This window comes from Podarcis pityusensis, assembly GCF_964106645.2.
Source record: "Podarcis pityusensis genome assembly, chromosome: 8".
NCBI classification, from domain to species: Eukaryota; Metazoa; Chordata; class Lepidosauria; order Squamata; family Lacertidae; genus Podarcis; species Podarcis pityusensis.
The window spans coordinates 4,291,498-4,303,894 of NC_138033.1; the positions used below are offsets into that span (position 1 = coordinate 4,291,498).

The window sequence follows — 12,397 nt, forward strand, 5'->3', positions numbered from 1 at the left end:
AATAATAATAATAATAATAATAATAATAATAATAATAATAATAATAAAATTATTTATATCCCACCCTCCCCAGCCGAAGCTGGGCTCAGAGCGGCTAACAACAGTAAAATGATAAAACATTCTAAAATCATTTCATTATAAAATTAATTCCAATCAAATTAATGGCAACCATTTGGCTAGAAGTTCAGTGAGGATTGCTAAAGGAGGGAGTCAGGCTGTGCCCTGGCCAAAGGCCTGGTGGAACAGCTCTGTCTTGCAGGCCCTGCAGAAAGATGTCAAGTCTCCCTGTGTACGTTCCACAGACCTCCAGGGGTCCCGGGACCCTGAATTGGGAGCTCTTTTCAGCCTGAAAACTGCATTCCCCCATAGGGGGGACTTTCCAAGGATGTTCACGACACTGGTGGGTGGAGCTGCAACCAGGAGAAGGACGGACAACAGGAAAAGGTTTCCAAGGCCAAACATCTCCCAACTCATTCCATTCTTAATCTACCCCTGCTTCACTTTCACCTCCTTTATTTCTATTATTTTACTGCTCTGCTACTCCTTTCATTCTGTCATTTTTCTCTTCTGGTGTTTTCCGTGTTGCCTTCTCTGATTTGTGGAGCGTCTCTCCATTTCCAGGAGTGGTTCCAACCAACGGAGAACGTTGGAGGCAGCTTCGTCGCTTCTCCCTTCTAACACTGCGGAACTTTGGGATGGGGAAGAGGTCCATCGACGAGCGGATCCAGGAGGAGGCCCAATTCCTGGTGCAAGTGCTGCGGAAAATGGAAGGTGAATGTTCTTGCCACTCGTCTATGCTTTCCCTCAACAGGCTGAAAAGGTTTAATATTGCCACAGTAGCCAAGAGAAGGAGTGCTCTGTTTTCTAAGAAAACAAAATGGAATTCTGCTCAGATTTGGCGAATCTCCCAGATACATGCCTTTTGATTCTTTTGCTGAATGTCCTTCCATCTTCCTAAGGTTAGGGCTGCCATACACCTGTATTTTCCCAGACACAACTGGGATTTGGGCAGCAGAGTGGCGTCTAGGCAGATTTTTGGCGAATTGGCAAAATGTCTGGGAAAACCCAGGTGTATGGCAAGGCATAGCTGTCAACGTTTCCCTTTTTAAAGGGAAATTCCCTTATTCCGAATAGGATTCCTTGCAAGAAAAGGCAAAAGTTGACAGCTATGATGGCAAGGGAGGGGTAATTAAAAAAATCCATAAAAATTACCAAAAAGCCCCAAAACTTAATATTTTGGGGGAGATGTTCCCCAAAACTCAACAACTTTGTCTGGATCTTTTGGGAATATGGCAACCCTACTAAAAAGCACATTCATGATTTTTAACTGAGTTGAGTTTTAGGTGCAGAATGTTTGTGTGTACACACAGACTAGATAGATTTCAGTTAAGACTCAGGGTCTGTGTTCCTTTGGAGAATTGAGACATGGCGGAGACCATTGTAGCTTTAAGGAAGTCCAGATCTTGCAGCATGATCCTTCAAGAGGATCCTGCCCAAGATGGATCCCAGTCTTTCTTCTTCCTTCTTCTTCCCAGCAACCCTTGCTGAAGTCACCCTTTTCCTGTCACCTCACACCCAGTTCCCTGGCCACCTTCCATATCCCCAGTCTCCGTTCCCACCTCAAGGCAAGGGGTGGGGGGCAGTTCACAAATTTCAGAGGAAGGAAAGGAATAGAACCATAGCAAAACTGTTATGTACTGAGTTGAATAGGATCCAAACTGCAGCAGTCTGATTGGTCCTAGAACAATAGGATCCAAATTGCAGCAGTCTGATTGGTCCTAGAACAATAGGATTCAGAATGCAGCAGTCTGATTGGTCCTAGAACAATGCAGCAGTATGATTGGTTGGCAGGAACCACCCAATCCTGCTCCAGATAGAAGTGAATCCACAACCTGATTGGCTTACAGTAGAATTCCGGGATTAGCCAATCATGTGCAGCCCATTGTGTAAATAATGTATATAAAGCAGATACTGTGAGGGGACATTCATTCATTCCTCCTCACCACTATGAGCTGAATAAAGAGCATGAAATCACTTTGCGACTCTGAGTATATTTCAAAAACCAACACTGTTTTTCTGAGGAGCTCATCCTCATGAGCATTACCACCCCAAGACATTCTGACACATGACTAAAAGACCAAGATGGTGCCCCACCCTTTTCACATAAAGAAATCAACCAAACCGGCCATTGACTCTTATCTTAAGACTAGTCACCATGACCATGATGCTTGAAACAACAATAAACTAAGGTGTTTCAAGACTAGCCACAAGATCATTTTCTCCATTACACTTGAAGGATACCAGGGTGAGGTAAGCCTGACAGGACAGCTTACTCTATGGTCTTAAGCCCTTCATGTGTTAATTAGACTTAATCATGTTGGTTATATGAGGCTGGTTATCTCACAACCTTGCTATGCACTGCACAGCTGCAGATATCTGAACAGCCCGAGTTTGCCCACTCTGCAGCAGCCATGTTCCAGCAGAAACCATGCATGGAGGGAGGGAGAGCGGTTGGATAAATCAGAGAGTAGTAAGGATTGGACAAATCCGCTTTTGCTTTGACTCTCTTTTGCTGGTTAGCAGCAGCCATTTCAAGAAGAAACTATGGAGGGGTGGGGGCCAGAGACACTGCACAAATCACAGATCAGAAATGATTGCATAGGAAAGAATGGAAATTTTCAGCCCATTATGTGAAAACTCCTTTCCCCCTCCGCAGGGCACCCGTTTGATCCAACCATTCACCTCAGTCATGCCGTCTCTAACGTTATCTGCTCCATTGTTTTTGGGAACCGGTTTGAATATGAGGACAAGGACTTCATCTTTTTACTTGACACGATTAAGAAAGCCTCATCAGTTATGTTGTCCACCTGGCTACAGGAAAGGAAGTGGTGGGAGGTCTCTTGGGTGTCACAGGCTGCTTCCTGTATAGCCACAGGAAGGAAGAGTGTTAGCTGGTTCATGCCCTCAGCTGCCTCTGCCTCTATTTCTCATAAACCTAATTGCTCAGTTTGCTTCTGGAGGATGGGACATGGTTCAGGAGCTGAATATTAAGGTCCAGACCATGGGGTGCATGGCAATAAGGAAGGGTAGGTCTTGATGAGGCTGCATGTCCTTTTCCTTCACAGATCTGCAATTTTTTCCCAAGCTTAATGCGAATCCTGCCTGGGCCTCAGCAAGAATTGCCCAGGTACATGAAGAAGTTAACACACTTCATCTCTCAGAGGGTCGAGATGCACAAGGAGTCCTTCGATCTAAATTGTCCTCGGGACTTCATTGACTGCTTCCTGGCCAAAATGGAGCAGGTAGCAGTATTTGGGATTTGTATGCTAACACTATTGTTTTATGACATTGCTGTGTCTTCCTCATCTCCCCTGTGACTCGAGGACCTTTGTGGTCTCTTCCAACCTACAATTCCATGATTCCCTAGGTTCTGCCTAGCTCTCCCTAGCTCTCATTTCTTTTGTAGAAGACACAACTGGGGAACCAGCACAACATGCTAGATATGCCCTCAAACACTTGCCACCACTCTTTGAATTAACACCTTCCCTGCTCAATGGCTAGGTTCTACCTGCACAGTTCTCCACTTGTTGTAGTTTCACCTGGTTCCCGAGCTTGTGAGCTTCCCATTGGCATGTGCTGGTCCCGGGGGGAGGTTACCGTGAGGCGTGTTCAGAGTCCGGTCCTGGGTCGAGGGTCTGGAGACCGTCCACCAAGGGCGAAGCGAGGTCCAAAGCGAGGGGCCGGGCAAGGTCGGGAACTATGGAAGAACAGGTCTGGGTGCTGGCTGAAACAGGTTTCCAACTACGTTGCTCCCGCAACCTGGGACCGGGCTGACTGACCTTTATCTTCTCTAAGGCCAGGGGCAGTCCCGGCCCACAGGTGACCCGCCTCTCCTGGCCTTAAGGCGAGCACTCCTCCTGAGAGAACCCAGTTCCCTCCGCCTCTCTGCCCTGAGCCTCTGCAGCTCAGGAGAGGCTGGAGGATTACTGGACACAGGGGGAGGCTCACCTTCCCCTGACAGGGCTGGGAGAGGCGCACCTGTAGGCAATGGGTCCTCAATCACCTTCGGAGCCAGAGTGGATTCATCTGCTCCTGAGGATCCGGCACAGGTGCAGGCGCTTCAGATTCAAGCCCCAGCCCCAGCTCTGCCAGCCCTGGAGGCAGGGACTCCTGTGCAGGCTGGGATTCCTCAGGTTCAGCCTCTGAATCAGATTCCCAGGCCATCACATGGCATCTGTTTGGTCATTGTGAGATGCTGGACTTGATGGGCCAGCAGGATGCTGCTTCTCATACCTCTGTAATTCAGCGTTATTTTTTATCAGTCTATCCTGTGATACTTTGAAATCTTGCCAGCCAGCTTTCCATAAAACCATTCTGTAGATGTACAAATTAGCCCCAGGTTTGATAACATTGCTCTTTTCTTCTTCTTCTTTCTGTGTCAGGAGAAAACAAACCCTGCTTCAGAATTCATTCATGAAAACTTGGTTGCTACAGTTCTCAACCTGTTCTTTGCAGGGACAGATACAACCGGCAACACCATCAGACAGGGGCTTCTTGTCCTCCTCCGATACCCAGAAATGGAAGGTAAGAAAGCAAAGTCAAATCTGTCGCGCTCACTCTTGTTTCCTGTCTGTGTGGATGGCTGATGGGTTCCTCCCTTGCTAAATAAACCAGGACTCTCTTTTTCCAGCTCTAACTGATGGGATCTTCTCCCTTCAACTGGGTCAGAACCCTAGTTCCTTCCTTTGATCACACTGGGACTTATAGGAACCAACTTGAAGAAAATATTGGAGGTGGGCAACCAGGGTTTTTATTCCAGGGGGAACACACAGGAACTCAGTTCTGGCACTTCTCAGGTGGCTGCCATTGCCATTCTAAGAGGTGAGTTCCGGCACCTCTTTTTCTATAAAAATAGCACTGAGGGCAGCCTTCCACTCCTGTACTTCCCCTGCCTCCACACTGCTGCAGAGCACGTCTTCCTTTGCCATGTGCAACTGTCTGTAGGCCTCTCCTGCTCCCTGACTGCGTGCAAGAATGGTCCTTTCCATCTCCTTCTACATTCTTCTGGTAACCGGAGAAGCCAGAGAACAAGCCTTCTACATGCAAAGCAGGGAGGTCCATCTTGCTCATACTTTCTATGCTGCCTTGATATTAAATTGATGTAGGGTTTTACAAACCTCTAAACTACTGAGCCATGTTTCCTCCTCCTATAATTATATCTAATAATTCCTATGGCCTGTTAGCTCTAATCCCACTGTATTGTTTATAGCAAACATCCAAGAGGAGATAGAGCGGGTCATCGGGAGGAACCGCAGCCCCTCCTATGAGGACCGGAATCAGATGCCCTACACAGAAGCCTTCATCAGTGAGATCCAGCGGTTTCTAGACATCTCACCAGTGGCAGCTCCTCATATGGTCACCCAGGAAGCACATTTCCGAGGGTTCACCATTCCCAAGGTAAAGTGAGTCGTGTGGCTAACAGAAATATTAGTTCAGATTTACGCCTGCAGCTTAGGGCTTATCCACACTTACCTTTTGCCCCACTCTTTCCAGACAAACGCCTGCGTTTAGAAGCTCCATGTTTGGGTTTTGTTGCTTTTTGCTGCACAAAAACTTGCTCTTTGCCGCTCAGTTGGAGCAAACATCAATTTGGGTTTTCTGTGGGTTGCCATTTGCTCCAATTGAGCTTTAAAGAGTGGTTTTTTACACGGAAAGTTCCCGAGCAGCAACAACAACATGAAGAACAAGAACACAACACTCAGACATGGAGCATGTACCGTGCCTGGAAAGAGCGGAGGAAAGGTAAGTTTGGATAAGACCTTAGAGATGGAGGTGTGCACGTCTGCTTTCCAAACAATAGCCAGGTATTCACATCACCATGAGTTCAAAATCTACAGTGGCCCAGATGTAGAGGAAGCAGAAGGAGGAAGCATCTAGAGGAAGGAGTTGTCAGTTTGCAGCACCCAAAGGACTAAGTAGAGAGGCAAGATAGCCAGAGTTCAGATTTCCCTAATTGCCTAAAAGTAATCCCTCATCAGTGGGAAAGGACTCTAGGAGGGCAGTGATGTACATCCCTATACATAGTTACATCCTGTAATAACTGCACTAACCTACCTTAGATTACTTCAGCCATCTTTACTCCTATATCTGAAGTAGTTTGAACTAAAATAATGCTAGTATTTTAAAGGAAACATAAGAAGAACCTGCTTGATGAGGCCACAGGCCCAACAAGTCTAGCATCTTCATCCCACAGATGCCCATGTGAAGCGTACAGGCAGAACTGGAGGACAAGAGGCCTCTCCGCACTTGTTTCAGTCCAGCCACTGGTGCTTTGAGGCATGCTGCCTTTGACAGTGGAGGGAATGTTGTGTTGAGACATTCATTCCCAGAAAGAACACTCAAAGTTGCTAAAAGTTACTGGAAGTTTCCAGAAGCTGTGGGAATGCTGGTTTGTTTACACCAGGGGGCAAGGTCATCACGGTGAGAACTGTTCCTACACATGCACAGCTTCTGTGCTGGAAGAATGAGAGATTGTTTCATTTGCACTCAACTCTCGAACTGGAAGGATGTAATCCGGAGAGGTGGGGTCTTGAGGTGGGGCCCTGCAGCTACCCAGGGCAAGGCCTGCAATGTTTTAACTGAACCTCTATCAGGGCTCCGATAGAAGCTTGTTTCCCGGTATAGTTCTGTAACTGTTACAGTTTTCGAACGGTTTCAGGAGTCGAACGGACTCCTGGAACAGATCAAGTTCGAGAACCAAGGTACCACTGTATGCCCCTGGCTCCTGCCAAGCCACGAGACTCTTCCCAGGCCACATGTAGTGATTCAGATAAATTGAATGATTCCCTATGGAGGGTACCATCTCCTAATCAGCAGAGCATTGTCCAGTCCTTAAGGGATTTGAACCAGGGATAAAGGCAGACTAAAGAGGAAATATCTGAACTGGGCCAGTTGCAGTAACCGTTGCCTCCGGGGTCTCTGTCTTTCCTCTTCAGGGCACCACCGTTATTCCTTTCCTGTCATCCATCATGAAGAGCTCCAAGTACTATGAGACACCCAGGAAGTTCAATCCTGGCCACTTCCTGGATGAAAACGGGGCCTTCAAGAAGGTGGAAGCCTTTCTGCCATTCGGAGCAGGTGATGGGCCTCTGTTTTATACGTCCAGAATAGAGAGGAGGAGCGAATGAGAGGGTTGGCTTGGTTTAACCTTAGGAGGAATCTAAGGATCTGTAGTGGGAAAGAGAGGGGGATGCAAAAGAAGAGCAAAAAATGTTGGATTGTATGGCCTGGGAAATATTGGGTTAGGACTCACCCTGTATATATAAATGGAACTCCTGTTTCTTGCTTTTCCAGGAAAAAGAGCTTGCCCTGGTGAAAGTATGGCCCGTATGGAGATTTTTGTGTTCCTTACAACACTGTTGCAAAACTTCCATCTGAAAACGCCCAAGCAGCGGGAAGAAATTGACATTGCACCAGGAGTGGAAAGTAATGGACATGCTCCCCGGCATTATCAGCTTTGCGTGGTTCCACGGTGAATGGTCCTTGATGCAAGAGAGCTGAAATCTCTGGGAGACTCGGGGGGACTGTCCCTTGTGTGTGTTTCTTCTTAATCTGAACTCCTTTCTGTCTCTCTGATTTGGTGATAATATTGACACAATGAAGGTTTGTGTCTGAATAACTGCTTTGAAAACCTTCAGCATAGATTTCAGTGTAAACGTTTTATGGTTGAAAAACTGTTTTGAAAATCTCTACGACTATGCACAGATCTCAATATAAAAGGAGTCTGCCCATTCTGAATTTCTTCTGTTTCTGATTGTTCTCATGGTAGAAAAAGGTAAAAGGATTATTACCCAGGAGAAGAAAGGAAAGATCTTGAAAGTTAAAGTGAACTTCATAATTTGAATATCAAAGAAATGACAACTGAGGTAGTTCACTTAGGGGGAAAAGTTGAGGTATTGAATTTGAAACTCAATCAGGCAAATGAGACAAATTTGGACTTACTAAAGGAGCTTGATAATCCACAATGTAAGCCTAGTCTTAACCCTAATGGAATTCCAGAAGGGGATAAGGTAGAAGTTCTTGTACATATAGACTCAGTGTTCTGTTTTAGTATACATATGCATTCGAAGTAATAAAAAAAAGAGAGATACAAAGGCAAAAATGTCCTTCCTTAGAGCAAGTCAAATGATAATGAAAGGATTTAGGGGGAAGGAATCATGGAATGGCCCATCCAGACATTATTTTTACTGAGCATTGTTCATGATCTGTGCTCGTGGTGCAGTTGGGGTGGTCATAAGTGCCTGGCGTGCTCTGGTCCATGAAGTCACCAAGAGTCAGACACGACTAAATGACTAAACAACAACAACAACATATTGAATCATGATTTCAGTACTGTTTGCTCCTGCAAACACTTACAGGCATTCGTATTTTGCTGTTTGCAAGAGGTCTCCTGCTAAAACCATGGGACTTTTCCAGGTCTAAAACATCAGTATTTTAAAATAATAGCCATTCCCTTAGCCAGCATAGACAGGATGCCTCATATCATAAATCTGGCAGGGGGAATCTGCCTCTGTCTTTAGAGTCTACCAACAATTTGTATTTGCATATAAATATATGTTGCATATGAAAATAATGCACTGATGGTATTTAACTCCTAGTAAATTACCACAAATGGATAAAACATGCTCAAATGTATGCTGGAAATGTAAGGAAAAAGAAGGCTCCTTCTATCATATGTGGAGCAATTGTAAGGTAGTAAAAGGGTTTTGGGAAATGATATATAATAAGTTGAAAAAATGTTTAAAATAACCTTTGCTAAAGAACCTGAAGCTATCTTTTTAGGAATTCTAGGTGCTGAAATCCCAAGGTATCAGAAAAGACTATCTATGCGACCATGGCTGCATGGATGTTATTGGTCCAGAGATGGAAAAAATATAAAGTTCCTACCAGAGAAGAATGGCACATGAAGTTGCTGGATTATGCTGAAATGGCAAAATGACTGGAAGAATCAGAAATCAGGAAGACTGAAATTTAAATAAGGAATGGGGGAAATTTATAATTTATCTTAAAGACCATTGTAAACAGTTAAAATGGTTAATAGGGTTGGAATATCTCTTGTAATTTAAGGGTGGATTCCAGACACAGTGGAGATGTAAAAGATTTGGATCATCATAAAAGATGTGGGAGGAAATGAACAATAATAGGACCCACAAAGGGGAGGATGGAAGACCAGGAGATTCCTTGCAATCTTGTTTTTATGATTAATATTTGATATATCTCTGCAAAATTTTAATTTGAAAAACCAAGTAAATATTTTTTTAAAAAACCATCCCGGGTCTTTTCACATGACAGATGTTGTGGAGCATTGCTTTATATCTTGCTTTCGTTGTGCTATAGCCTCAAGTGTGCCCCTCTTGGCAGCAATCATGTAGTTGCATTGGGAAAACGTTGGAGAATTACTAATAAAGTGGAATGCTGCGTGGGTAAAAAGGAAAAGGGACCCCTGACCTTTAGGTCCAGTCGTGGCCGACTCTGGGTTTGCGGCGCTCATCTCTCTTTATTGGCTGAGGGAGCCGGCGTACAGCTTCCGGGTCATGTGGCCAGCATGACTAAGCCACTTCTGGCGAACCAGAGCAGCGCACGGAAATGCCGTTTACCTTCCTGCCGGAGCGGTATCTATTTATCTACTTGCAATTTGACATGCTTTCGAGCTGCTAGGTTGGCAGGAGCTGGGATCGAGCAACGGGAGCTCACCCAGGGATTCGAACTGTCGAACTTCTGATCAGCAAGCCCTAGGCTCTGTGGTTTAGACCACAGCGCCATCTGCTGGTAGTCCAGTATAAATCCCTTGAGAATGCATTATTATTGCATAAATGGCATGCTGCAGAATACACCCACAAAAGAGCACCAGTCTGGGGAGCAATCTTAAATTCCAGACAACAAAGCATAGTTCATAAATGGCAGGTGCTGCCCCACTTCATCAGTAGCTGGAGAGGGAGACACCATATCAGTGACAATGACCAAAAACCAGTTCCGAGAACAATCTTGACTTCCATACAACAAAGGTTCATTGTCATCATGTTAAAGAAAAGCAATCCAAAGACTAAAGATTTGGGAGTACCGCCTTCTGTTGCTGGAAAAACAAAAGAAAGTAATTATTAAATTGTTGAAAGCAAAGCAGAAAGCTTGATTGATGGTGGAATTAAAGATTTAAATGGATGATAGAAATTTCAGTATCTTTTTTTGTTCCCTGCCACTAAAGAACACGAGAAAATGAAAGTGGAGCGATCATTGCTAGTTGTGAGAAAAAGAATACGAAGCAGGAACACAAGAAGTGTGAACGTGCCCCGTCTCCCTCGATTAATATGATTCGATAAATATATGAATCAATGGTACAATTGCCCTTGGAATACTATGTGCGATTCTGTTTGCCTGACCTCCAAAAGGAAATTGTAGAGCTGGAGAAAGTTATTATTATTATTAACAACAAAAAACAAACAACAACAATTTACTTATACCTCAGCTTTTCCCCCTGACAGGGACTCAAGGCAGCTTTTGGATAAAATAAAACAATTAAACATTAATAAAATTAAAACCACACACACCCCACACACATCACATACAATCACAGCAAAAGCAGAACGGCAGCAGCCCATTTGTTAAAAGCAGTCGGTTTCTAAAATGGAAGTCAGTGCAATTGAAATGAAACTAAGCTTTCTCTGTGGGATGACAGCAGGGGGGAAATCAACGAGTGGAATTGTTTTAAGAGGGCTTTTCCCCTAAGGGGTACTGAAGGGCACGCAGTACCCGTACCCCTCTCTCTCTTGCTTAAAAAGTGTGGTACTTAGTGTAACAATTTCATGGTGAGTACCAGCACCTATTTTTCTAGGAAAAAAGCATTAGTTTTAAGAGTTGTCTTTTTTTTTTTTAAATGATATTTATTAAAGTTTCAAAGAACACAAAAACAAAAAATAAAAATACAAGACAATACAAAATACAGAAAAAAGAATAAAGTTTTTAAGATATAACAAAAAAATGAAGAATAAAAAGAAACATACAAAATAAAAACAGTTAAAAACACGTTAATTTTCCATAACATATCTTCCTTACACTTATTTCCCCGGACCTGCTCGTACCTCCCTTTTTTGTATTCCAGTTCAGTTTGTTAGTTCAGCAAATCCTTACCATTAAGCTTTTACCCATTTGTAAACCTTTTTTCGTATCTCTTAAAGCATTACAGCTGGAAACCACTTAGTTTCTATCCAACATCCTTCTAAAATTCCTTAATTTTACAATATTTCTGTAAATAGTCTTTAAATTTCTTCCAGTCTTCTTCCACCGACTCTTCTCCCTGGTCTCGGATTCTGCCAGTCATTTCTGCCAATTCCATATAGTCCATCAGCTTCATCTGCCATTCTTCCAGAGTGGGTAGATCTTGTGTCTTCCAATACTTTGCAATGAGTATTCTTGCTGCTGTTGTGGCATACATAAAAAAGGTTCTATCCTTCTTTGGCACCAATTGGCCGACTATGCCCAGGAGAAAGGCCTCTGGTTTCTTCGAGAAGGTATGTTTGATACCTTTTTCAGTTCATTATATATCATTTCCCAGAAAGCCTTAATCCTTGGTCACGTCCACCAAAGGTGAAAGAATGTACCTTCAGTTTCTTTACATTTCCAACATTTATTATCGGGCAAATGATAGATTTTTGCAAGCTTGACTGGGGTCATGTACCACCTGCATATCATTTTCATAATATTCTCTCTTAAAGCATTACATGCCGTAAACTTCATACCTGTGGTCCACAACTGTTCCCAGTCAGCAAACATAATGTTATGTCCAAAATCTTGTGCCCATTTAATCATAGCAGATTTCACCGTTTCATCCTGAGTATTCCATTTCAACAGCAAGTTATACATCTTTGACAAAATCTTAGTTTTGGGTTCTAACAGTTCTGTTTCTAATTTTGATTTTTCCACCTGGAAGCCAATTTTCTTGTCCAAATTGTATGCCTCCATTATCTGGTAATAATGAAGCCAGTCTCGCACTTTATTTTTTAGTTTCTCAAAACTCTGCAGTTTCAGTCTATCTCCATCTTGTTCCAAAATTTCCCAATATTTCGGCCAATTGGCCTCCATATTGAGCCTTTTCAGAGCTTTTGCTTCCATTGGTGACAGCCACCTTGGGGTTTTATTTTCCAATAAGTCTTTATATCTTATCCAGACATTAAACAATGCTTTCCTGACAATATGATTTTTGAATGCTTTGTGTGCTTTGACCTTATCATACCATAAGTATGCATGCCATCCAAATACATTGTTAAAACCTTCTAAATCCAAAATGTCTGTGTTTTCAAGAAGTAGCCATTCTTTCAACCAGCAAAAAGCTGCTGATTCATAG

General features: G+C 43.6%; 1 protein-coding gene across 1 annotated transcript; it reads left to right on the top strand.

The window, feature by feature from the left end:
- Positions 1-518: 518 nt before the first annotated feature.
- On the top strand, positions 519-8,367 carry LOC308483120 (cytochrome P450 2C11-like; the record flags this gene model as incomplete). Its single annotated transcript, XM_081016707.1, has 7 exons — positions 519-771; positions 2,717-2,946; positions 3,126-3,302; positions 4,443-4,584; positions 5,270-5,457; positions 6,996-7,137; positions 7,354-8,367. Coding segments are annotated over 7 exons (1,314 nt in total), but the record flags the coding sequence as incomplete, so codon positions are not given.
- Positions 8,368-12,397: the final 4,030 nt, after the last annotated feature.